The 26219-nt window shown below is 52.5% G+C and overlaps 3 protein-coding genes and 1 pseudogene across 13 annotated transcripts in view; 2 read left to right on the top strand and 2 right to left on the bottom strand.

The window, feature by feature from the left end:
* The window catches only part of LOC122466155, a 37340-nt pseudogene extending 34120 nt beyond the window's left edge, over positions 1-3220 (bottom strand).
* Positions 1-26219, top strand: part of LOC119566513 (maestro heat-like repeat-containing protein family member 7) — a 626780-nt gene that overhangs the window by 66536 nt on the left and 534025 nt on the right. The window lies entirely within an intron of this gene.
* The window catches only part of LOC119566252 (interferon-induced very large GTPase 1-like), an 858959-nt gene that overhangs the window by 381406 nt on the left and 451334 nt on the right, over positions 1-26219 (top strand). The gene's annotated exons all lie outside the window — the stretch shown is intronic.
* LOC119566337 overlaps positions 17016-26219 on the bottom strand; it is a gene marked incomplete at its 5' end in the record, with an annotated part of 34268 nt that continues 25064 nt past the window's right edge. Inside the window, 10 exons of the mRNA XM_043549296.1 lie at positions 17016-18351; positions 18608-18880; positions 19149-19421; positions 19772-20044; positions 20326-20608; positions 20956-21227; positions 21509-21791; positions 22140-22411; positions 22693-22965; positions 23275-23349. Coding sequence (XP_043405231.1) covers positions 18106-18351; positions 18608-18880; positions 19149-19421; positions 19772-20044; positions 20326-20608; positions 20956-21227; positions 21509-21791; positions 22140-22411; positions 22693-22965; positions 23275-23349 — 2523 coding nt within the window. The remainder of the gene's footprint in view (positions 18352-18607; positions 18881-19148; positions 19422-19771; positions 20045-20325; positions 20609-20955; positions 21228-21508; positions 21792-22139; positions 22412-22692; positions 22966-23274; positions 23350-26219) is intronic.

Genomic DNA, 26219 nt, shown 5'->3' with positions numbered 1-26219 from the left:
TGGGAAGCCCAACAATTCATCACCATGGCAGCAATTCATACTTTTGGGGGTGACCCTTGCAATGGGAAGGGTGTTGGGGTCCCTCTGCAAAAAGGGCACCATCGCAGAATTGAAAACAGAGGCCAGAGGTGACACCACCCCACCCTAGTCTGGGTTGAACCTGAAACCGTTACAGGGAGTTAATTGTCCAAGCGAGGGGCAGGGGTGGTGAGGAATAAATGGTAATGGGTGCGCATCCTCAAAATCTGATAGACAGATGGACACGCTAGGGAGCAAACAGATGGATAGACACACTACTTTCAGACAGACACTGTAGTGTCCAGCCATGGCTCCAGCGAACTGGATGTGTCAGGGTAGGGGGCACTCACAGACATGTGTGCAGCTCTGAGCCCTCCAGCAGGGGGAGGATGGGGATGTTCACACCCCAGCTCACTCCTGTTTCCATTTACACTCACTGGGCTCCGGAGCCGGCGCAGCAGGCAGTTCATCAGGAAGCATTTGCCCCAGCGCTGCTCCCCAATGATGGACACCAGGCAGACAGGAGCGTCCCCCACCCCACCCTGCTCCAGGCAGTGGCTCAGGGCCTCCTCCTCCAGGATCAGGCCCCCTTCCTTGTCCAGACGCACCAGTTGCACTGGGAGCCCCGGCTCTGGCTGAGCCCCCGGGCCTGCTGTAGGGACAGAGCAGGGTCAAACCTGGGACATCACCCGTGCGCCTGCCAGTCTCCATCTCCCCAGAGCCTAGCCCTTTGCCCATTCCCACCTCCTGAGCCATCCAGTCCCCCGCCCTGGTGTCGGATCAGAGCTGGTTCCCCCTGGAGGGGAAAGGCCCCATGCCCCATTCCCACCCCCTGAGCCAGCCAGTCCATGGCCTCCTGGATCAGAGCCGGTGCCCCCTATCACAGAAAGGCCTCATGTCCCATTTCCACCATCCCCTGGTCTCACCCGCTTTGTCTCTCTCCCCTCATGTGGTCTGTCTCTGATTTTCTGTCCTAGGTTTTTGACGCACGTGTCCAGGATCATCCTGTGCTTGGAGAGGGGTGGGCAGCACTCTGGGCACCGGTATGGTGGGATGAGACCTAGGTCCAGTGAGCTGCAATGCAGCCACGGCAGAAGTTGTGGCCGCACTCGATGGAGACGGGGTCTTCCAAGATGTCCAGGCAGATGGAGCAGGTGAGGTCCTCCCGGAGTTTCTGCATAATCCCCCCTGGCGCTGGCTTCAAGGGAAGTGGTGGGGTCACCCTGAGAGACAGACAGAGGGGAGTAGTGGTTAGTCCAGGAAGGGTTTGGAGTCAGGACTCCTGGATTCTTTCCACAGCTCTGGGAGGAGAGTGGGGTCTAATGGTTGGAGTAAAAGAGAATGAGACCCAGGCTTCCTGGCTCCTGCAGTTTTCCAATGGGAAGAGAAATTTTCAGTCTCTTACTTGACCTGTGAAACATTCCCCACTTTTCCTTTCTCCCATGTCTGATTCCCAAGTGAAACTAATTTTAAACTTGCCCGATACATCCTCATGTCCCGTTTGGCTCGTCGCATTCACAGCCTGGCAGCGCTAGCACCATTGGGCTGAGTGGTCATACACTGGGAGGGGGGGCATATTTACCAAGCCGCCCACGCCAGATGATCCAGCGGCAGGCATCTGGTCCCCAGCTAGCGCAAGATGGAACTTATGCACCTGGAAGATGTTTGAAAAACTAACTGGACGAGCGGATCGAGGGGCTGCGCTTCACGTGCTGCGATTTCTCCCCTTGGCCTGCCGGCTGCAACACACTCACTTCCCAATGCCACCTCTGATCCCACCCAAAATCTCTGGGGCTTATCTATGTGTAAATGGCCAGAGCCTGGCCAGTTTTGGTGAAAACTGGAAAACCAGAAAGAGGGGGAATGAAGGGCATACGGAGCCCTGGGCATCTGGTGGGCCAGCCAAAAGCTCTGCAGGTGGCTGGAGAACAGAGAGCCAGGCACTGGGAAAAATGAACATGTCCCTGCACTGCAGTCCCTTGGTCTCAGCTGGGCCCCAGTGTCCAGATGTGGGGGTCACACGGTGGCACCTTGAATGGGTGAGCGCACGGCCAGCACGGAAACAAATAATAATGTAGGAAATAGGGGGTAACAGTCACTTAAAGGGAGCAGGCAGAGCTCTGTGTGCCCCCTTTCCCCCACAACAGGCACCCCCTGTGCCCCCTGTACTCCTCCCCCATGCCAGGTCCTCTATGTGCCCCTTCATCCTCCCCAGGTGGTCACACACTGAACACCTCTCTTTGTGGGTGATAAAGCTGTTGGTTTCTGTGGACACTTTCCTCAAAACTAAAACCCCCCATTCCTGGCTCTGAGGAGGCCGAACTGCAGGGGTGTTTCAATCTGGAAGACCGCTCCTTAGCACCTCCCCATTGTGGCCTGTTACACAAGCTCATGGAGGAGCACAGCCATTCCCGCCCTAACACACCACAGAGACTGGGCCGTCTCCCAGTGAATACAGAGAAGAAAGAATCAGATCCTTCAGCTAGCAAGGGCTCGACCCCACTCTGCTCCAACAGGGGCGTCTCAGGCCGAGCCTCCACGGCTGGGACGATAGTTGCACAGCATCCGCACCGCGGCTATGCCAGCGTAACCCTGCCATAAAGACGCAGCCCACAGCGGTGGCAGGGGGTTCAAACCCCACCTCCCCAAGCTGCAGTAGCTACATTGACAGAAGCCACCATTCATCCACCTAGCTGGGTCTCCGCTGGTGGTCAGGTCCGCCTAGCAATGGTGACTGTGGGGGCGGTGTGTGTGTGTCGATTTCTCACCCCCCCTCCAAGCGATGTAGATCTACCAACCTGAATGTGAAGTGCAGACCTGCTTCAATCTCTCCTGACGGACACAAAGGAGATTGTTAAATGCCTCCGTTGCTCTGGGATGGTCCCGCACCCAAGACCCTTTACCTGGCCACCTTCCAGCAGAACAACACTAATCACGAACACTGAATGCTCTGCAGATATCAGTCCCAAGTGACTTCTGCTTTCTCTCAAGCATCTTCCCCAAACAAGTTGGGTTTCTTGCTCCCTCCCACCCCAGCCTCCACTGCTCCCATTGGGAGGCTGTTCCAGAACCTGCCATCTCTGGGTTCTAGGAGCCGCCTTCTCATTTCCCACTGCTGTTGGTCCAGCCCCCATTGTCCTTCAGCCACAAGGTCCTTCAGCTTCCATGGCTCTTCCCCATTCTTGGAATTCCTCCCACCCATGCCTTCAGGGCGAGCAATCACAACCACTCTCAGCCATCCTACTAGACTGAATGAGCCAGGCTCTTTGAGTCTCTTCCCACAAGATGGGCTCTCCATCCCACTGCTCACGCCAGCAGCCCCTCTCTGCACCTGGCCCAGAACAGAGCCCTCTTGCTGTCACGTAGAGTCACAGATCCCAAGGCCAGAAGAAACCTTGTGATCACCTAGCCTGAGCTCCCTGTATAACCCGGGCCAGAGAACGGCCCAGAGCTAATTCCTGGTTCAACTAGAGCAGATCTGTTAGAAAAACATCCCAGCTTGATTTTACAGTGATCAGTGAAGGAGAATCCCCCACACCTGTTGGTAAGCCATGCCAATGGTCAGTGACTTTCAGTGTTAAACGTTGACACCTTATTTCCAGTCTGAATTTGTCAAGCTTCAACTTCCAGCCACTGGGTTGTGTCAGACCAGATAGATGGAGGATCCCTCTGAGATCTAATTTCCATTCCCCTTGTAGGTACTTACAGATGAGGTTCATGCCCCCCATGAGCACCCTCATTGTTCAGCTAAATAGATGGGTGCCAGATTTGGACACAAGATTGCAGATGAGGTCTTCCCAGTGGTCGCGTGATACACAGAACAGAACATTGTGCAACAGCATTCTGAAATCCCTTTCAACCTATTCCCACCCAAAGAAGTTTCACTTCTTTATCCAGAAGCTACATTAGAGGAAATACCTTTGCTTTTGGCGGATACAGACTCTCTGTCGACCGTCTGCGTGTCCCATGTGTTCCTCTTAGGATGACATCATGCTGACCTCCCTTGACAAATGGCTCAGCCCAAAAACAATTTGGCAATTTTCATTTCCTTTCAAAATCATTCCATTTCCCTCCCTTCCCTGACTTTTTAAATTAATCTCACCCCACCTCTCTCTCTTTCACACACACACAATTTTCATTTTTACAAAACTATTTTCCTTTTCTTTCATACTCAATTTGGTCCCAAATCCCCTTTTTGTCGAAAAGAAGTTTGACAAAAAGTTTTCAGTCCTCTCTCCTTAAATTATTTCTTGACATTTAGGCCCGAGTTTGGCTGGCAAAGAACAAACTCATTATGCCCATCCTCAGACTTCATAGCCTACAAATGTAAGTAGTTAAACAGAGTATAGATCATACAGCACTGGAGCAGAAAGGAATTACATGCAGAAAACAAGCCATCGGTGCCTGTCTGTGAGATAGAAGTTGATTTTCCAACTCAGCCTCTACAGCTAGATGGAACTTTAGTTCTGCTGCGTTCGACTGCGCTTGAGCTGAGCAGCTGTATGGTTCTTACTAGATTTGAGCACAAGTTTCCTTCAAGGGTTCCTGGATGCGTCTCTGAGGGCAAGTCAGGTGACAAACCTTCATATTTAATAACATGTGGCCAATCAAGTTGAACTACTTCTCACTTTAGCTATCATCCTTTTTACAGTGTGAGAGAAATATGGGCTGACTCATGCAGTTTCATAGTTTGCAACAGGATACAACCTACTCCCGATTATCCGAATAGCTTGGGGGGACATGACTCGTTCCACAGTTACATGGGACTCTGGAGTCAGCACTTTCACCTCATGGCCCAGCTTGGCTCTCTGCTCCCAAGTGTCGGGCATTGGGCACTGGACCAAAGTTAGGACCCATCACTCCCCTCCAGCCCAGCTCCGCTATTCGTGGGTAGGCTGCTGGGGCCAGTGCCTGGGGTAGTTGCTCTGCACCCTTCTCTATTGCTCCAAGTTGAGGTGGGTTGGGGCACCAGAACTGAGATGGGGGGCACCTGTCTCTCCCACCATCTCAATGACCCCAGGTGGCACGGAGAAGGAATCTGCCTGAGTGCAATGCACAAAGGGATCAAATCAGGACAAGGGGGAGGAAAAGAAGTAGGCTGGGACAAGGAGTCTGGAGAGATTGGACCTGGGAGGGGAGACTGGGACCCTGGGGGTGGCCTGGAAGGGGAGACTGGGACTGGCAGCCACTCCTTTCTCTTCCTGCAATCCCCTGCCTCGTTCACTGCTCCCCTTCCAGCATCAACCACAAACGAGGCAGGCTCCTCTCTGACTGCCCAGCAGGTCTGACTTATGTTAACACAGGTGTTTGTGTGTCAGTGTAACGATTCCACCTGGCTCCGGTGGATGCTGGAGGCGATGTCTCCTCATAGACACCCCAAGGCCCTGGAAGTGCTGAGCAGAAGCAGCACATGCTGTTACCTCATGGCCTTCCCCAGCAGAGGGATCATGACTGGGAACGAGGGAAGGCTGAGAGGTAACGGACCCAGGACACTGGCTCTGACCCCCCTCCCATGTGCAGAGCAATGCGACTGGGTCACCGCTCATGCCCATGCATGGACAGTGGAGAGAAGAGGGATCAGACAGGCCCTAGATTCCCCCACCATCATCCGTCTCTTTCCCCTTTGCAGACATGGATGAGGATTTCCGGGAGAGCCTGAGGGACTACGTCACTGCCCTCGTGGGCTCAGCCAGTCAACACGTCTGGAGGGACCGGAATGGGAAACCGCTCACTGAGACACACCTCACTGCTGGGATACAGATGAGGACAGGGCAGCCTGGGAGGAGAGCTCAGCCTCTAAGCAGAGTCAAGATGGATTAGGACATGGATAGGAAACCACTGACTTTGACGCAGGGAATGAGGCAGGGGGGCATGCTCCCCTCACTATCAGTGATTACCCACATTCCTGTGCAGCGTTGCCATGCGGCTGTTACCCAGCTGCCCCACCCCAGGGACAGCTGCATCTCAGCATGGGGTGAGCCCTGCTCATTGTTCACACTCTTTCTAAGCTCTGTGGTGTCCTCTGTCACAACTGTTTGTTTTGGTTCCTTTGCAAAATTCTCTGAGCTGGTGAAAGAATGTCACTTTAGCTTCTCCTTTACCTTTCAGGTACCTTCTCTGCCTCTGACCCAATCTTGGGGTGCCTCTCCTAACCGTCCATGCCAGTGCTGGGGTGGGGTTAGGAAATGCATCCATCCTGCTGGAGGTGAAAGGGGAAGAATCTGGGTGAAATCTTAGGTTTGTGGACTCTGGGGTAAAAGAATTTGGTGCTGGAGGGTTTGCCCGGCCTACGGACATGTCTCCAGTTTATGAGACCCATAGAACTAAATTCTGTTTTTGCTCAGCAGATGCCTATCAGCATTTAAATGAGAGGAGCTTGTTAGAACTAGTCTGAAAATTGGGGTGTTTTTCCTGAAGAAAACATGGAGTTTCCAGCTAACCCCAAAATATCTCTGTGTGGAAAGGTCATCGTGGCAGGTCCTGGGAATTGTAGTTCTTGTGACTCACATTCTCTATTCTCCTGGGTTGGGCACCTGGTTGGACTACATCTCCCATGATGCACTGCAGGCACCCTGCACCACCACCCCTCCCCAAGAGATAAGATGCTGCTTCTGCATCATGGGGATTGTAGGTCCAGCACCTCATCCTCCCCATTCTCTTCTATAGGTTGGTGTAACGGGGTGGTCACCCCGCTCCAGCCCTGAAAGGGTTAAAGGCCAGCCCTTGGAGAGGGCTGGGGCTGAAAGCCAATAGGAAAAGGCTGGGAGGCAGCCAATCAGGGCCAGGCTGAGCCCTATAAAAGAGCTGCAAGGCCAGAAGTTACAGAGTCTCTTTCCCTCTTTGTAGAGAGAGAAGGACCTAGCTGTCTGAAGGAGCAAGGGTACCTGAGGCTGAGCAGTGAGGGGGAATAGGGCAAAGGAGCTGGGGAGCTCCAGCCTGTCAACTCCCCAGGCTGAGGCCTTGGTTTAGGCCTAAGAAGGTACTGGGGCTACAGGGGTGCAGCCCGAGGATAGGGGGAGGCAGTTGGTCCAACCCCCATGCTGGTGATGAGTGGCTGTTACGGACTGCAGTCTGCCCCTTGAGAAAGGGGCTAAATGATGACTGGCAGTAGCCATTGAGGCAAGGTGGGGATAGAGAGTTGGGGTTCCCCTGGGAGGGAGACCCTAAGTGCGGGGACTGCTGTGGGGGCAGAACCCCAAGGTAAAGGGCACTGGGGTCTGGGAGGGACACAGGGGCTTAAGGCAGGCAAGACACTAGCCTGCAGAGGGTGCTGGACAAGAGCTAATTCCCACACGACCAGCAGGAGGTGCCGTGGCGGTGAGTGTTGATTGGCTACATTTGGGCTCCCAACTTGGCATGTAATTCCCATGAGCCTGGCCTACAGAGGAGAATGGGAGGTTGGGGCAACCAGACTACATTTCCCATGATGCCCCACAGTCTCCTTTCTTGGTGAGGGGAGGCAGTGCATGACTGCTGCAGGGCACCATGGGAGGTTAGTTCACACTGAGTTCTGGGGGTATAGAGGAGAATCAGGCCTCTGAACCACACTTCCCATGACTCACCAGCATCTCCTCTCTTGATGCAAGTACCATGGCCCTGGTGCATCATGGGAGGCACATGCAGTGGCAAGGGAAGGGGGCAGGATAAGGTGGATTCAGGGGCTCTGTCTGCTAGCCCCTCTGGGGAGCGGTGTGCTCCAGCCATATTCCCGCCCCCCCAGGCCCTGTGCTGGAGCCGGCAGCACAGACCTTTCCACCTGGCATCACAGGGCCTCTGGGGAGGTGGGAATTGATCCAGCTGAGCAGAACTTCTGTGCTGGCTTCTTCGGCCTGATCTTCCTGTACAGCCCTCACCAAGCCCTTCAAGTCATGGTTGTTCTGCCTTCTCCCACAGCATAGACAGACCCTTAGACACAGACTGTAAAGTTCTCTTGGGTGTCAGCCTAGGATTGGCTGGGGTGGGTGCTACCCAGACCCCCTTCTAGAGGAGAATTGGATGCAGGGAGTTACTCTGCATGGGGGAATTGTCCGGCCTAGCTATTCTGGAATAGTTACTCTGCAATAACCTCTCCAGGATAGCGCCACAGCAGAGACCATTCTGGAGCAATTTCTCCTTCACTACAAGATTTAACCCAGCCAAAACAATACCCCTCCCCCACCCCCAAATAAGAGCTGAAATTCACACCCAAACCACTTGCCTCCTGGAGAGTGATAACCCTCCCCAATACCACCAGACCCATGAGAGCCAGTGTCACTGATGCACTCTCGGGCGTCAGCCTCAGGCCGAGCCTGGCTGGGACAGAGGTTTCCAAAGTCCTCAGCTACAGGAACGTGCCAAAAGGGCAGGGCAGGGCAGGGAGCCGAGGCTGAGCTGCTGTGGGGATCAAATTATAAAGTGGTCGTACCAGAAGCCCCAAGCAGGTGCCAAACTGGCTAACAGCGTTGCTCTATTAGGTGAGGCTGCTGTGGGGGGAACTGCAGCCATGAGGTGGAGACAGGGCCCCATAAAATGTGGTTCACCACATCTTTGTCTTCCCTGAGCAGATGGCCATCACCTTCCAGAACCAGAGAGTTACCATGCTCTCTTTTTGAGGGAGAGGGTGAGTCCGAGGAGTGGGGGGCTGTGCCCCCAGCCAAGGTAACCCCAGGGAACCAGTCTGGCCAGCCCCACTGACTACAGGCTTTGGGACAGGAGATTGGAGTTCATATTCGCTTATAGGGTGGCTGTGTAGATGGGAGACTCTGACCCTGACACAAGGGGAGGCCCAATCTGAGTGGAGGGGGGGGGGATCTGTGCAGTGCCTCGTGTCTCCGTTCTCCATCAAGGGGGTGGGCTCTGTGCAGGGTCTGGCAAAATGGGGGGACCTGATCTCAGTTGGCGGGGGGCAGGGTGTCTGTGCAGCACCTGGTGTGATGAAGGCCCCGATATCACTCACGGGGCATCTGTGCAGTATCCTGTGTGACGGGGACCCAGTTTCAGTCTGGGTCTGTGCTACAATTGCCCCTTCTGATGCTCTTGGCCGTCTCCTCTCCCAGCGGGCGCTGGACGGCAACTCCCAGAACCCGATTACCTGCTTGAAGGTGAGGCCAAGCAAGATGGCAGAGCAGCGTGGGCAGTTGCTGTGATGGTGCTGGACAGACATGCAGGAGCCGGCACCAGAGAAAGAGGCCCTGTGACAGAGCTGGAGGAGGAGCTGACACAGGAGGTGAAAACCTTCCTGGAGACCCATGCTTCAAGAAATTTGTCATTGTGGTGGGTGTCGGCATGCGGGTACCAGTCCTAGCACCGGTGAATGGAGCTGCCGGTGCCAGGATTGCTGCCATTGGAGCTGGAGCAGGTGCTGTGACTGGGGTATCCGTGGGCTGGGGCGTGGGTGTGGACATAGGGCAGAAGGAAACCAAAAGGGCCAGGGCTGCCAGAGGCCAAAGGGAGGAGGAGGACAACACTGCCAAGCCATCCGATGAGGACCCACTGATCTGAACGGTGACCCCAGTCTGGGGTGATGAATGTGGTAACAGGGCTGCATCGTGGCCCAGACCGGTCACCCATGCACCACCCCAGAGAGGGGGAGTCATCACCCACAGATTCTAAGAAGGGACATTGGTCCAACCTGCTCTTGAAAACCTCCAATGACTGTGTGACACACAGCCCCATCGGTACCAGCTGGCAGAGATTTCAGTGCCCTGTGTCAGCAACTCCTAACAGGCCTGACAAACTCGCTTCACCTAACAAACTGCTGTCATGGTTTGTAGCCATAAATAGTGTTTTGTAATGTATCGAATTCAAGCCGGGAGCACACTGGACATTAATATCTGTCTGTAGTTGTTGGGATATGTAAAGGTTAGCAAAGAGCTGGGAAACTGCTGGTGTGCTAGCATGGTATTAGGGAGTAAAGGCACAGACAGGCACTGTTTCTTTCCTTGATGGATAAAGTTCCCATCCCTCTCCCTTCCCTTCTGCCTGTTAAGGATAGATAAGCGTTGCAGCTGCATAAGGAATGTGACTGTCTGAAGGATACCCTTTGTGTGAAGAAGTGTTTTCTCCCCACCCTTTCTTTCCCAGCTACATAAACAAGCTCAGGGTCATGGCCCTTCCTCCTTCCCCTGTGAACTGCTGATTAAGGGAACTTGTGGCTACAATTATTGCAAAGAAATGTATCTTCAAGGTAAAAATGTGGCCATAATATGCTTAATGCTGTAAACAGGGGCAGTATAATTATATTCAGTACAAAGCTATTAATATTCATTATATGCACCTTTATATTATCAAACAATGGTTTTGGGCGTTGTCAAGGTTCCTTTCCCACTCTGAACTCGAGGGTACAGATGTGGGGACCTGCATGAAAGACCCCCTAAGCTTATTCTTACCAGTTTAGGTTAAAAACTTCCTCAAGGTACAAACTTTGCCTTGTCCTTGAACCCTATGCTGCCACCACCAAGCGTCTTAAACAAAGAACAGGGAAAGAGCCCACTTGGAGTCATCTTCCCCCCCCAAATATCCCCCCAAGCCCTAAACCCCCTTTCCTGGGGAAGGCTTGATAAAAATCCTCAACAATTTGCATAGGTGAACACAGACCCAAACCCGTGGATCTTAAGAACAAGGAAAAAGCAATCAGGATCTTAAAAGAAGAATTTTAATTAAAGAAACAGTAAAAGAACCACCTCTGTAAAATCAGGATGGTAAAAACCTTACAGGGTTATCAGATTTAAAACATAGAGAACCCCTCTCAGCAAAACCTTAAGTTACAAAAAGACACAAAAAAAGGAATATACATTCCATTCTGCACAGCTTATTTACCAGCCATTTAAACAAAAGAAAATCTAATGCATTTCGAGCTAGATTGCTTACTAATTTTTTACAGGAGTTCTGAAGAGCATTCCTGACCTGGTCCTGGCAAAAGCATCACACAGACAGACAGACCCTTTGTTTCTCCCCCCTCCAGCTTTGAAAGTATCTTGTCTCCTCATTGGTCATTGTGGTCAGGTGCCAGCAAGGTTATCTTAGCTTCTTAACCCTTAACAGGTGAAAGGGTTTTGCCTCTGGCCAGGAGGGATTTTATAGTTCTGTATACAGAAAGGTGGTTATACGCTTCCCTTTATATTTGACAACCCGCACCTCCCCAAATCACAGATAGGGTGAAACGCTGGCTGGGATTTCTTCCTGGAGCTCTAGGAGAAAAAAGAGTTAATAAGACACATGCACCTCTAAATATACTACCAAGTGTATAAAGACTAACAATATTTTCCACATCTCACGGACAATTTTAACCAGTTGATTCTGGGAAGCTTTCACAGGAGAGTGCATCAGCCACTTTGTTAGAAGCTCCTGAGATGTGTTGGATGTCAAAATCAAAATCTTGGAGAGTTAAACTCCACTGAAGAAGTTTTTTGTTATTTCCCGTGGCGGTACGAAGCCACTGTAGCGCAGCATGGTCGGTTTGCAGGTGGAAACGCCATCCCCAAACGTATGGACGTAGCTTTTCCAGAACGTAGACAATGGCGTAACATTCTTTTTCACTGACTGACCAGTTGCTTTCCCTCTCAGAAAGCTTCTTGCTGAGAAACACGACAGGATGGAATTCTTGATCCGGTCCTTCCTGCATTAAAACTGCTCCCACACCTCGCTCGGACACATCTGTGGTTACTAGGAACCGTTTGTCAAAGTCTGGGGCCATTAGTTCAGGGTAAGACATGAGTGTTGCTTTAAGCTGGTTAAAGGCCATCTGACACTCTTCGGTCCACTGAACTGCATTTGGCTGTTTCTTTTTGTTTAGGTCTGTCAGTGGGGCGGCGATTTGGCTGTGTTGTGGTACAAATCACCTTTAATATCCAGCCAAGCATAAGGAGGATTGGACCTGTTTCTTTGACTTTGGGACAGGCCACTTTTGGATAGCATCCACTGTGGCCTGTAGGGGGTTGATAGTTCCTTGACCCACCTGGTGTCCAAAGTAAGTCACTCTGTTTAGGCCTATTTGACACTTCTTAGCCTTAACAGTTAGTCCTGCCTCCCTTATGCTCTCAAAGACTTTTTGTAGATGTTCCAGGTGTTCTGCCCATGAATCCGAAAATATGGCCACATCGTCAAGGTAGGCGACTGCATATGCTCCTAATCTCTCTAGGAGATCATCTACAAGTCTTTGGAAGGTGGCGGGTGCATTCCGCAGCTCGAAAGAGAGCACATTAAATTCATACAGCTCGACGTGTGGTGAAGGCTGAACTTTCCGTGGCAGATTCATCTAGCAGTACCTGCCAGTACCCCTTGTGCTCTAATAGTTCATCTGTGCGTGGCATTGGATAGTTGTCTGGGCGAGTTACAGCATATAGCTTACGGTCGTCCATGCAACAATGTATCTCCCAATCTGGTTTGGGAACTAGAACCACTGGAGATGCCCATGCACTGCCAGAGGGGCGGATTACACCCATCTGTAGCATATCCTGGATCTCCCATTCTATAGCAGTTTTAGCTTGAGGAGACACCCGGTAAGGTTGGACTTTACTTGGGTGAGCATTACCTGTGTCATTGGAGTGATATGCCCATTCAATCAGTTCTGGGGTGGCTGAGAACTTTGGCGCATAGCTAGTACACTGCTTCTGGATCTGCTGTCGCTGCATACGCCCAAGGGTCATGGACGGTTTCACCTCTTCCACACCACCAGCACTTTTCCCTTCATAGTAGACACCTTCAGGCCACTCAGCGTCCTCTCCTCCCTGGGCTGTAAACTGACAAACCTTTAATTCTCTGGAATAAAAGGGCTTTAGAGAATTAATATGGTATACCTTAGGCTTTCAGTTGGAGGTGGGGAATGCTATGAGATAATTAACAGCTCCCAGGTGCTCTTGGACTGTGAATGGCCCTTCCAACGACGCTTCCATTTTATGGGCTTGGAGCGCCTTTAAGACCATGACCTGGTCCCCTACTTTGAAGGAACGCTCTCTGGCATGTTTATCATACCAGTCATTTTGCTCTTTTTGAGCATCCTGTAAGTTTTCTTTTTTTTTTTAGCAAAGGCTAAAGAGGTTTGGAGGGTGTTTTGTAAGTTGGTTACAAAGTCCAGAATGTTCGTTTCTGGAGAAGGTGTAAACCCCTCCCATTGCTGCTTCACCAACTGTAATGGCCCCTTAACCTCGCGGCCATATACAAGTTCAAATGGTGAAAACCCTAAACTGGGATGTGGTACAGCTCTGTAGGCAAAGAGTAACTGCTGCAACACTAGGTTCCAATTATTGGAGTGTTCATTTACGAATTTACGTATCATGGCCCCCAAAGTTCCATTAAACTTCTCCACCATGCCATTTGTTTGATGGTGGTAAGGAGTGGCAACCAAGTGATTTACCCCATTAGCTTCCCAAAGGTTTTCCATAGTTCCTGCCAGGAAATTAGTTCCTGCATCTGTGAGGATGTCGGAGGGCCAACCTACCCTGGCAAAAATGTCTGCGAGTGCCTGGCACACACTTTTAGCCCTGGTGTTCCTTAGAGCTACTGCTTCCAGCCATCGGGTGGCAAAATCCATGAAAGTCAGTATGTACTGCTTTCCTCTGGGTGTCTTTTTCGGAAAAGGACCTAGAATATCCACAGGTACTTGCTCAAATGGAACTTCAATGATGGGGAGTGGCTGGAGAGGGGCTTTGACCTGGTCTTGGGGTTTTTCCATTTTTTGGCATACCTCACAAGACTAGACATAGGTAGAAACATCCTTGCCCATTCCCTCCCAGTGGAATGACCTCCCCAACCAGTCTTTGGTCCTGTTCACCCCAGCATGGCCACAAGGATGATCCATGAGCTAAGCTCAAGAGCTTGGCCCGGTATTTAGTTGGAACTACCAACTGTCTCTGAGGATGCCAGTCTTCCTGGTGTCCACCAGAAAGAGTTTCCTTGTATAAAAGTCCTCTTTCTACAACAAACCTGGATCGATTAGAAGAGCTGAGAGGTGGTGGTTGCTCTGTGCCGCCGTCCAAGCTCTCTGGAGGCTTTCATCTACTTCCTGTTCGATCTGGAACTGTTCCCTTGCTGCTGGAGACATCAGTTCCTCATTGGATTGTGGACCTAGGCTTGGTCCCTTTGGAAACGAGGTAGGGGATGGGGCTGTTTCCGTTGACTGTGAACCGCTCTCCACTGGTGCACTATGTTGGGGTCAGTTTCTGGCTGAGCCTCTTGTGTAGGGTTATCAGCTGCTGCTGGTTCAGGTTCGGTGGGGCCCTCTGGTGTTGGGGTTGCAAGTACTGGGTTCAGTGCTGGCAATGGATCTGGTGCTAGTTGTTCCGCCGGTTCCGGTTCTGGGACTGGTTCCGTCTGGGTCTCTGGGACTGGATCCACTACTGCTGTTGCAGACATTGGCCTGGGGTCCGGGTCCATCACCTCTGACCGGGTCCTGGTAGAAGTTTCCAGAATAGAGCTAGGCATGACGGCTGGTTTAGCCTGGCTGCAGGTGACCATTCCCACCCTCTTGGCTGACTTTACACGATTGGCCAAGTCTTCCCCCAACAGCATGCGGATGGGATAATCATCATAGACTGCAAAAGTCCACGTTCCTGACCAGCCCCTGTACTGGACAGGCAACTTGGCTGTAGGCAAATCGAAAGAGTTGGACTTGAAGGGTTGAATCGTCACTTGGATCTCTGGGTTGATGAAATTGGGGTCCACTAAGGAAGCATGGATAGCTGACACTTGTGCTCTGGTGTCCCTCCATGCGGTGACCTTCTTCCCGCCCACACTCAGTTTCCCTCTGCTCCAAGGTATCTGTTAGGTATCTGGGCCTGAGGACCTCTGGTGTGATCCTGGTGCAATGAACTGTAATCTGTTGGGGTTCTTGGGGCAATTGGACTTTACATGCCCCGTCTCATTGTATTTAAAACATTGTCCAGCTGACGGGTCACTGGGGCGAGGAGGGTTGCTGGAGAATGGTGTGGCGAGACGATAAGGTGTCTGGAGGGTTCCTTGGGGCGTAAGTGGAGCCTTGGGCAGCCCCCGGTAGTAAGGGGTGGTCTGAGGTTGTCCCTTCTGGTATCCGCTCCAACTGCAACCAGTTCTTTTCTTTTCTGCCACCTCCACCCATTTGGGTCCAATCTCCCCCGCCTCGATTACAGTTTTGGGCTTCCCATCTAGGATGTACCTTTCTATTTTCTCAGGAACACCGTCTAGGAACTGCTCCATTTGCATTAGGAAGGACAAATCTTCTGGAGATTCAACACTTGCTCCTGATATCCAAGCATCCCAATGTTTCACAATGTGGTAGGTATGTTGGGTAAATGACACATCTGGTTTCCACCTTAGGGCTCTGAACCTCCGACAAGAATGCTCGGGTGTTATCCCCATTCTGACTCTTGCCTTGGATTTAAACAGTTCATACTAGTTCATGTGTTCTTTAGGCATTTCAGCTGCCACCTCAGCTAAGGGTCCACTGAGCTGTAGCCTCAGCTCTACCATGTATTGGTCGGTAGAGATGCTGTACCCAAGGCAGGCCCTTTCGACGTTTTCTAAGAAGGCCTCGGTATCATTGCCTGCCTTGTAGGTGGGGAACTTTCTGGGATGGGAAGTGGTACCTGGAGAAGGATTGCTAGGGTTTGTTGGTATATTCTGCTGAGCCTTTACCTTCTCCATCTCCTCCACATGCTTCCTCTCTTTTTTCCTTCTCCTCCATCTCCATTTGTCTGAGTTGTACCTGTCTTTCATGTTCCTTTTCTTTTTCCTCGGCCTCAAACCTGGCTAATTCCAGCTTTTGTTGAACCGTGGAGTCTGTCATCCTAACCTCTCTGTTTTTAACTAACTTTACACCGAAGAGTGAGAAAGAAAACAAAAAAAAAAACCTTGGCTTGTAAAATTTTGCTGTGGTGTAATATGATACCTATATTCTCTGATAGTGATTGTCAGCCTACAGAGAAATCCTAAAAAAAAAAAGAAGAAACCTAAAACCTTTGTCTCCAGGCAAATAGGCAGAAAACCCCTCCAGTTGCTCTTAGGTAAAAAACAAACAAACAAACAAAACTTCAGGTCTGTGAAGACTTGTGAATTTCCCTGCAGGAGGTTAACTACCCTGCCTTTAGGTAGAGAACTCCAGCTCACAAAAGACAATTCCCTTTTGTCTCTGCTCTGGCCCCAAAGCAGAGAAAAAAAAACTCTGTTTTCAGTTGAACCTGCTTTCCAGCAGCCCAAAGGAAAAAAAAATATTTCCTTTTCAAATCTGTGCTTCTGGTTCAAAAAATCTCAAAATGATTTCAAGTTGATTCCACCACTCTGCCACCATGTCAAGGTTCCTTCCCCACTCTGAACCCAAGGGTACAGATGTGGGGACCTGCATGAAAACCTCCTAAGCTTGCTTTTACTAGCTTAGGTTAAAACTTTCCCAAGGTACAAACTATTTTACTTTTGCCCTTGGACTTTTGCTGCCACCACCAAACGTCTAACCGGTTTTATTTTATTAGGAAAGAGCTTGTTTGGAAACATCTTTCCCCCCCAGAATCCTCACCAAAACCTTGCACTCCCCTTCCTGGGGAAGGTTTGATAAAAATCCTCACCAATTTGTATAGGTGACCACAGACCCAAACCCTTGGATCTTAAGAACAATGAAAAAGCATTCAGTTTCTTAAAAGAAGAATTTTAATAGAAGAAAAATAAAAGAATTACCTCTGTAAAATCAGGATGGTAAATACCTTACAGGGTAATTAGATTCAAAATGTAGAGAATCCCTCTAGGCAAAACCTTAAGTTACAAAAAGACACACAGACAGGAATATTCATTCTATTCAGCACAGCTTATTTTCTCAGGCATTTAAACAAACAGAATCTAATGCATATCTAGCTAGATTACTTACTAAGTTCTAAGACTTCATTCCTGTTCTGTCCCCGGCAAAAGCATCACACAGACAGACCCAGACCCTTTGTTTCTCCCCCCGTCCAGCTTTGAAAGTATCTTGTCTCCTCATTGGTCATTGTGGTCAGGTGCCAGCGAGGTTATCCTAGCTTCTTAACCCTTTACAGGTGAAAGGGTTTTTCCTCTGGCCAGGAGGGATTTTAAAGGTCTTTACCCTTCCCTTTATGTTTATGACAGGGTGTCTGCAGCTCTTGTGGGTTCCTTCTGCCCAATGTTGCCACCCACTGCCACACCAGTATACCTCCTGGTTGTAGTGTTACACCCCAATGGCCCCCTCCCTCAGGGGACCCCCAGGGGGAGGCAGATTAGCATTGTATATGCACTGTATATTGCTAATGTGGTTGCAAGCATTGCAGGGCATTTTGGGAAGGGTTAAAGGTGTGAGTGTGGAATGGAAGATTTTTTTGCAGGTGGCGAAAGGCCAGAGGGGGAAGGAGGAAAAAAGCAGAGAACTGGTTAATTTATACTCCAGCTTACTCGGCCAAAGCTCACAGCTGACGCTTGGCTGCCTGTCAAGAAAGACGGGGGGCCTTGAATTCACTGACTAGCTGTGAGAAAGACAGATGCAGCTGAACAGACTTGCAAGACAGCGAGGCCAGCATGAAGGAAAACAAAGTTTAAGGATGCAGAGATTGAAAACACTGGCAAGATGACAAGAGGGGGAGCTGAGTCTCATGCCCCTGGAGCTGGGATGTTTTGGAAAAGTGAAGAGACCACAGAGAGCCGGTTTGGACTGGCACAAACACCAGAAGCAGAGGTCTCTGAGTGGAACGCCCCCCAAGAAACCAGGACTTAAAACTCTTCTGAAAGCTGGAGCAACTCAAAGATCGGTAGTGGATCCTTGGATGGCCTGGGACCAGGACACCATTCCCATCCACCCTTCCCCATCCTTTCCTTATGATGTTACACCCAGGCCTGGCCAGTTTCGGGCAGTACAGGAGTAAGTATGACCGTGGGTTAGGGCTGGGGGTACTAACACTTTGCTTTTTCCTTCCTTCAGTAATGTGGGAAATTCCCAACACACTCTCCGCTGTTTTATTATTTTATTCATAAAGCTTTAAAATTAGACACTTGGTGTGTTGCATCATCTCTCCAAAAATGATCCTGTGGCATTGGCCTGATCAACTGATGTCTCAGGCAGATCGGTAACAGAAATCTGTCACAATACTGCCCACCCCACTCCCATCCCCACCCCAACTGTCATTGCTTAGCTCTGCAGCCTCAGAAGAAAGAAAATAAAAAATTAAACAAACTCAAAAATTGAGAACAAAACCACTTAAACAGCTCCTTTAACATATAAAGGATGTGATAATAGTGTGGTATGTTGCTCTCCTGATTCAGCTCCTCATCCGGCTCCTTCATCTCCTTCCGGTACAGCCCCAGCAGAAACCTGAGCGGCTCCGCCAACTTCTCCTCCATTGCACTCGGCGTCTTCCGAAAGCCGGAAGAGTGCTGAGACTTGTCGCCCTGAAGTGAGTGGCACGAAGAGGGGGTTGGGGGCAATGGTGTTAGAAGGGGCGGGTGTGTGACCCTGTCTCACCCATGGACCCTGTGGCTACAGCACAGCAACTTCCCTCCACCCCCCTGACCAAGGTCACGGCCCCCACTGGACATGGGTTGGAGCCACCCTGAGATACAAACTCCCTTCCTCTGCCCCAGAGCCTGGCTAGGCATTTTATCTGGTGTTCCCCTGGCTGGGGCACAGACCCAACCCCTAACTCACCTTCTCCCTCAAAAAGTCAGCTTGGTCTCTGCGGGCTCTGTCCATGACACTCTTGTTGGTGGTGTGACTCTGATAGCGCCTTCTGTAGGTCTCCAGGAAGGTGTCGGCCTCCCGAGTCAGCTCTGTCTCCAGCGCAGTCAGCAGGGTCTCCTCCGGCTCCTTCATCTCCTCCTGGCACCGCTCCAGCAGTGACTTGCGCTGCTCCTCGAACTGCTGCGCCATTGCGCTCGGTGTCACCTTCAGACAGTCGGCCATGCGCTGGGACAGGCCATCCTGCATTGAGCAGGAGAGGAGGGGGAGAATAGGGGTCCCCAAGGCTGTTAGATGGAGCGAGTGTGCGACCTGTCTTTCCCATGGACCTTCCAGCTACAGCACAGCAACTTCCCTCCACCCCCCTGACCAAGGTCACGGCCCCCACTGGACATGGGTTGGAGCCACCCTGAGATACGAACTCCCTTCCTCTGCCCCAAAGCCCAGAGCCTGGCTAGGGGTTTTCTCTGGTGTTCCCCTGCCTGGGGCACAGACCCAACCCCTGACTCACCTTCTCCCTCAAAAAGTCAGCTTGGTCTATGCGGGCTCTGTCCATGACACTGTCGTTGGTGGCATGACTCTGATAGCGCCTTCTGTAGGTCTCCAGGAAAGTGTCGGCCTCCCGAGTCAGCTCCGTCTCCAGCGCCGTCAGCAGGGTCTCCTCCGGCTCCTTCATCTCCTCCCGGCACTGCTCCAGCAGTGACCTGCGCCGCACCAAGAAGTGCTCTGCCATTTCACTCCGTGTCACCTTCAGACAGTCGGCCATGCGCTGGGACAGGCCATCCTGCATTGAGCGGGAGAGGAGGGGAAGAGTACGGGCCACAAGGCTGTTAGAAGGGGCGGGTGTGCGACCCTGTCTCGCCCATGGATGCTCTGGTTACAGCACAGCAAATTCCCTCCCCTCCTGTGACTGAGATTGGGTCCTGTATCCTGCCGGGCGCTGCACAGACCCCCTGACTGAGATCAGAGCCACCATTGCAGATGGGTTGGAATCTCCCATCTCCGCTGCCACCCTGGGAGTCAGAGGTATGTACTCCCGTCTCCTACCCCAAAGTCCAGACCCTGTGGGGCTGTCTGGGATTTTACCCTGGGGTTCCCCTGAACGTGGCAAAGACCCCTGCTCCTCAGACTGACCATCTTCTTCAGAAACTCAGCGTGGTCTCGGCGGGCGCTGTCCATGGCTCTCTGGTTGATGTTGTGCCTCTGATAGCGCTCTCCGTAGGTCTCCAGGAAGGTCTCAGCCTCCCGAGTCAGCTCCACCTCTAGTGCCGTCAGCAGGGTCTCCTCCGGCTCCTTCATCTCCTCCCGGCACAGCCCCAGCAGCGACCTGCGTTGCTCCGCCAACTGCTTCACCATTGCACTCGGTGTCACCTTCAGACAGTCGGCCATGCACTGGGACAGGCTGCCCTGCGGTGAGCGGGAGAGCAGGGGGCCCAAGGCTGTTAGAAGGGGCGGGTGTGCGACCCTGTCTCACCCATGAACCCTCTGGCTACAGCACAGCAACTTCCCTCCACCCCCCTGACCAAGGTCACAGCCCCCACTGGACATGGGTTGGAGCCTCCCATCTCTTCAGCCACCCTGGGACCCTGAGATACGAACTCCCGTCTCCTGCCCCAAAGCCCAGAGCCTGGCTGGGATTTTTCCCCGCGCTTCCCCTGGCTGGGGCACAGACCCAACCCCTGACTCACCTTCTCCCTCAAAAAGTCAGCTTGGTCTCTGCGGGCTCTGTCCATGACACTCTTGTTGGTGGCGTGACTCTGATAGCGCCTTCTGTAGGTCTCCAAGAAAGTGTCGGCCTCCCGAGTCAGCTCCGTCTCCAGCGCTGTCAGCAGGGTCTCCTCCGGCTCCTTCATCTCCTCCCGGCACCGCTCCAGCAGCAACCTGCGCTGCTCTGCGAACTGCTGCGCCATTGCGCTCGGTGTCACCTTCAGACAGTCGGCCATGCGCTGGGACAGGCCATCCTGCATTGAGCAGGAGAGGAGGCGGAGAATAGGGGTCCCCAAGGCTGTTAGATGGAGCGAGTGTGCGACCTGTCTTTCCCATGGACCCTCCAGTTACAGCACAGCAACTTCCTCCCTCTTGTGACTGAGATTGGGGTCCCTGTTGTGCTGGGTGCTGGACACCCGCCCCCCCACCCCGACTGAGATGACGGCCCCCATTGTAGATGGGTTGGAATCTCCCTTTTCCACAGCCACTCTGCGAATCAGAGGTACGAGCTGCTATCTCCTACCCCAAAGCCCAGACCCCTTGGGGATGGCTGCAATTTTTCCCTCTGGTTTCCCTGGCTGTGGCACAGACCCCTGCCCCCCAGATTCACCTTCTTCCTCAGAAAGTCAGCGTGGTCTCGGCGGGCGCTGTCCATGGCTCTCTGGTTGATGTTGTGCCTCTGATAGCACTCTCCGTAGGTCTCCAGGAAGGTCTCAGCCTCCCGAGTCAGCTCCACCTCTAGCGCCGTCAGCAGGGTCTCCTCCGCCTCCTTCATCTCCTCCCGGCACTGCCCCAGCAGCGACCTGCGCTGCTCCACCAACTGCTTCGCCATTGCACACGGTGTCACCTTCAGACAGTCATCCATGCGCTGGGACAGGCTGCCCTGCAGTGAGCGGGAGAGCAGGGGGCCCAAGGCTGTTAGAAGGGGCGGGTGTGCGACCCTGTCTCACACATGGACCCTCTGGCTACAGCACAGCAACTTCCCTCCACCCCCCTGACCAAGGTCACAGCCCCCACTGGACATGGGTTGGAGCCTCCCATCTCTTCAGCCACCCTGGGACCCTGAGATACGAACTCCCGTCTCCTGCCCCAAAGCCCAGAGCCTGGCTAGGGGTTTTCTCTGGCGTTCCCCTGGCTGGGGCACAGACCCAACCCCTGACTCACCTTCTCCCTCAAAAAGTCAGCTTGGTCTCTGCGGGCTCTGTCCATGACACTCTTGTTGGTGGCGTGACTCTGATAGCGCCTTCTGTAGGTCTCCAGGAAAGTGTCGGCCTCCCGAGTCAGCTCCGTCTCCAGCGCTGTCAGCAGGGTCTCCTCCGGCTCCTTCATCTCCTCCCGGCACCGCTCCAGCAGCAACCTGCGCTGCTCTGCGAACTGCTGCGCCATTGCGCTCGGTGTCACCTTCAGACAGTCGGCCATGCACTGGGACAGGCCATCCTGCATTGAGCAGGAGAGGAGGCGGAGAATAGGGGTCCCCAAGGCTGTTAGATGGAGCGAGTGTGCGACCTGTCTTTCCCATGGACCCTCCAGTTACAGCACAGCAACTTCCTCCCTCTTGTGATTGAGACTGGGGTCCCTGTTGTGCTGGGTGCTGGACACCCGCCGCCCCCACCCCGACTGAGATGACAGCCCCCATTGTAGATGGGTTGGAATCTCCCTTTTCCGCAGCCACTCTGCGAATCAGAGGTACGAGCTGCTATCTCCTACCCCAAAGCCCAGACCCCTTGGGGATGGCTGCAATTTTTCCCTGTGGTTCCCCTGGCTGTGGCACAGACCCCTGCCCCCCAGATTCACCTTCTTCCTCAGAAAGTCAGCGTGGTCTCGGCGGGCGCTGTCCATAGCTCTCTGGTTGATGTTGTGCCTCTGATAGCACTCTCTGTAGGTCTCCAGGAAGGTCTCAGCCTCCCGAGTCAGCTCCACCTCTAGCGCCGTCAGCAGGGTCTCCTTCGGCTCCTTCATCTCCTCCCGGCACTGCCCCAGCAGCGACCTGCGCTGCTCCGCCAACTGCTTCACCATTGCGCTCGGTGTCACCTTCAGACAGTCATCCATGCGCTGGGACAGGCCGTCCTGCGGTGAGCGGGAGAGCAGGGGGCCCAAGGCTGTTAGAAGGGGCGGGTGTGCGACCCTGTCTCACACATGGACCCTCTGGCTACAGCACAGCAACTTCCCTCCACCCCCCTGACCAAGGTCACCGCCCCCACTGGACATGGGTTGGAGCCTCCCATCTCTTCAGCCACCCTGAGACCCTGAGATACGAACTCCCGTCTCCTGCCCCAAAGCCCAGAGCCTGGCTAGGGGTTTTCTCTGGCGTTCCCCTGGCTGGGGCACAGACCCAACCCCTGACTCACCTTCTTCCTCAAAAAGTCAGCTTGGTCTCTGCGGGCTCTGTCCATGACACTCTTGTTGGTGGCGTGACTCTGATAGCGCCTTCTGTAGGTCTCCAGGAAGGTGTTGGCCTCCTGAGTCAGCTCCGTCTCCAGCGCTGTCAGCAGGGTCTCCTCCGGCTCCTTCATCTCCTCCCGGAACCGCTCCAGCAGTGACTTGCGCTGCTCCCCGAACTGCTGCGCCATTGCGCTCGGTGTCACCTTCAGACAGTCGGCCATGCGCTGGGACAGGCCGTCCTGCGGTGAGCGGGAGAGGAGGGGGGCCAAGGCTGTTAGAAGGAGTGGCTGTGCGACCCTGTCTCACCCATGGACCCTCTGGCTACAGAATAGCAACTTCCCTCCACCCCCCGACCAAGGTCACGGCCCCCACTGGACATGGGTTGGAGTCTCCCATCTCCGCAACCACACTGGGACCCGGAGAACTGAGAACTGAGAACTCCCATCTCCTGCCCCAAAGCCCACAGCCCATGGGACTGGCTGGGATTGTTCTCTGGGGTTCCCTTCACTGGGGCACAGTTCCTGCTCCGTCCCATCCCCCCGACTCACCTTCTCCCTCAGAAACACAGCATGGCCTGCGCGGGCTCTGTCCATGACTCTCTGGTTGTGGAAGGTGATGGCCATCTGTGCAGGGAGGACAATGCTGGGGTGAGCTGCAGTTTATGGGGACTCAGCTCCACCTAGTGGCTGCAGCTTCCACCACAGTAGGCTCACCTAACAGCAATGCTGCTAGCTGGTGTGGCAGCTGCTTGGGGCTTCTTTTGCCTCCAGTCTCCGGTTTGTTCCTCACGGCAGCCCAGCTTTGGCTCCCTGCCCTGACCTGCACTTTGCACTTTGCACTTGCAGCACCTTCCTGTAGCCCAGGACTCTGCAAACCCCTTTCCCAGCTGGGCTTGGCCTGAGGCTGACACCTGTGAGCATGTCAGTGACGCCGGCTCTCACAGGTCTGTCGGTATTTGGGGGTTTTATCGATCTCCAGGAGGCAGATGGTTTGGATGGGAATCTCAGCTTTTTTTTTTTTTTTTTTGGTGGGGGGGAATGGTATTGTTCTGGGCTGGGTTAAATCTTGTTGAGGAGGAGCAATTGTTGGCCTGAGACCTGATCAGCCCCCCCCCCCCCCCCCACACACACATTAAACCAGCCTTGGGTAATACTCAGGGCTATCACCACTAAAAGTGTAAAGAAGAAGAATGTTCTGCTGCTGATAAAGCAGCCCCAGCTCAGGAATGTCTCTCACGAGCGTTATAACCACGGAGGTTGTGAAGTGGAGACACCAGGGGCTGGGAAATTAGGGAGGATACAGAAGAGACTGAACAAATGGTAAGATAAGCTCTGACCAGCATTTTATGCTGACCCTCTGCACAAACAGTGAAGGTGAAAACCAAGTTACCATTTGGGCATGAAAGAGAAAATGTACAGAACGTGGGCAGGAAGAAGGACACAGGTGCCAGGGTGTAATTGTTTAAAATTTCTGTTATTTAGGGGTGTGGGATAATGTGATAGGTTTAGTAAACATGAAAGAGGGAGCTAATTTTACCTATATAATGGAAATGAAAAACAATGCACTTTGGGAATGAACTCCGGACTGCAGTACAACATCAAGCTACATCATCCTACCCCCTGCACGACCATGACATGTATGGGCTCCAGGAACCCCTGATGAATGAATCCTGACTGGCCATTTGGTGAAATTTGTCTGTATATCGGGAGAGGTGAGCATAAGGGATTTGATTGGTATATGTGTTCTGTGTGTGTTGCTAATAAATAGATGTTTAGAGCACAACTGTGTAAGGCTCTTTTGCTGGGAAAGGGTTCTGCATACCTGTACAGCCCTGAGCCCCGAGGGGAAGGGCGGATACTTAAATGGACCAGGTTTCTTCCTGATCCCCATGAGTATGGACAGGTTTGCCAGAAGCTGGTGTAAGCAGAGTTTGGATGAGCTCCACTCTGACATCTGGTGGTGAGGTGTGGCAAGTTGTGGAAAAGAACTTCAGGGGCTGATCTCATTTGCATAGGCACACCCACCCTGCCTAGAATGAGGCCATAGCTGCCCAAATGGTCACTTTGGCTGCCGTGGGATCCCTAGTGTCTCTGTTATTGGGGCAGGAAGAATAAATTTTTATTACGCTGACTATGGGAATCAAGGACAGCAGAACTGTACTTGGCCTTTTGTTATGATGGAGGGACTCACCATCAACTAAGTAACACTCGCTAGGCAAGGGACATGGGTTCCAAAACTCTGTGAATGGAAAAAGGCTGGGGATAGGTGTTAATACTTGGTGGCATGGGTCCCCTGGTGAGGGCCTTATATGATAATTGCACTTTCTCCTCTCTCCACTGTGGAATATCAGAACTAATTTTGATTCTATTAGGAGTCTAGTTATAGGCTGCTGAGCTGAATTCACTTTGGGCTAATGGTGCACCAGCACTGGGGATCCCCTACTAAAGCTGAAATCACAAAAGAGCTGAACTCACTACGAGCTGAAATCACTGAGTGTTGTGTTAAGTAGTGGGGGAGCCTGAAGATATATGCAAAAAGAAAAGGAGTACTTGTGGCACCTTAGAGACTAACCAATTTATTTGAGCATAAGCTTTTGTGAGCTACAGCTCACTTCATTGGATGCATCTGATGAAGTGAGCTGTAGCTCATGAAAGCTTATGCTCAAATAAATTGGTTAGTCTCTAAGGTGCCACAAGTACTCCTTTCCTTTTTGCAAATACAGACTAACACGGCTGCTACTCTGAAACCTGAAGATATATGGTGGAGCAGTTTGCGGGACGGTGAGCAGAGCGGCTGGTGGGGCGGAGTGGCTGGCGGGACGGCGAGCAGAGCAGAGCGGCTGGTGGAGCGGAGCGGCTGGTGGGACGGAGCCCCATGGAGAGGTGGGGCCATCAGCTTTGGACCATGTAAGGTGCCCCTTAACCCCTCCCGCCAATCTCCACCCAGGTTGGGAGGTAAAACTCTGCAGATAAACTTTTGAACTCTGGGGCTCCCCTGACCAGGGACAGAGACTTTTGGGTCGTTGGGTGATTTTGGGTTGCTGGACTCAAGAACCAAAGAGAAAGGACATGGACAAATTTGCTTGGGGTGGGTTTTTTGCTCATGGGTTGTGTTATGAATCCTGTTGGTGGTGTTTCCCCAACATAATGCCACATTGTTTCTCTCTGTCATTAAAAGGCTTTTTGCTACACTCAGACTCTGTGCTTGCGAGAGGGGAAGTATTGCCTCTTGGAGGCGCCCAGCCGGGGTGGTATATATTTGTCCCAGGTCACTGGGTGGGGGCTTGAGCCAGTTTTGCACTCTTATTGGAATGGATCCCCTAGATACTGAACCCGGCCCTTGCTGCTGCCAACTCTGACAGGCAGATGGGTTACACTGGGAATGGGCGACAGGGGATGGATCACTTGATGATTGCCTGTTCTGTTCATTCCCTCTGGGGCACCTGGCCCTGGCCACTCTGGGAAGACAGGACACTGGGCTAAATGGACCTTTG

Source organism: Chelonia mydas, chromosome 6 (assembly GCF_015237465.2).
Source record: "Chelonia mydas isolate rCheMyd1 chromosome 6, rCheMyd1.pri.v2, whole genome shotgun sequence".
NCBI lineage: Eukaryota > Metazoa > Chordata > Testudines > Cheloniidae > Chelonia > Chelonia mydas.
This window is presented reverse-complemented; position numbering and strand designations above follow the sequence as displayed.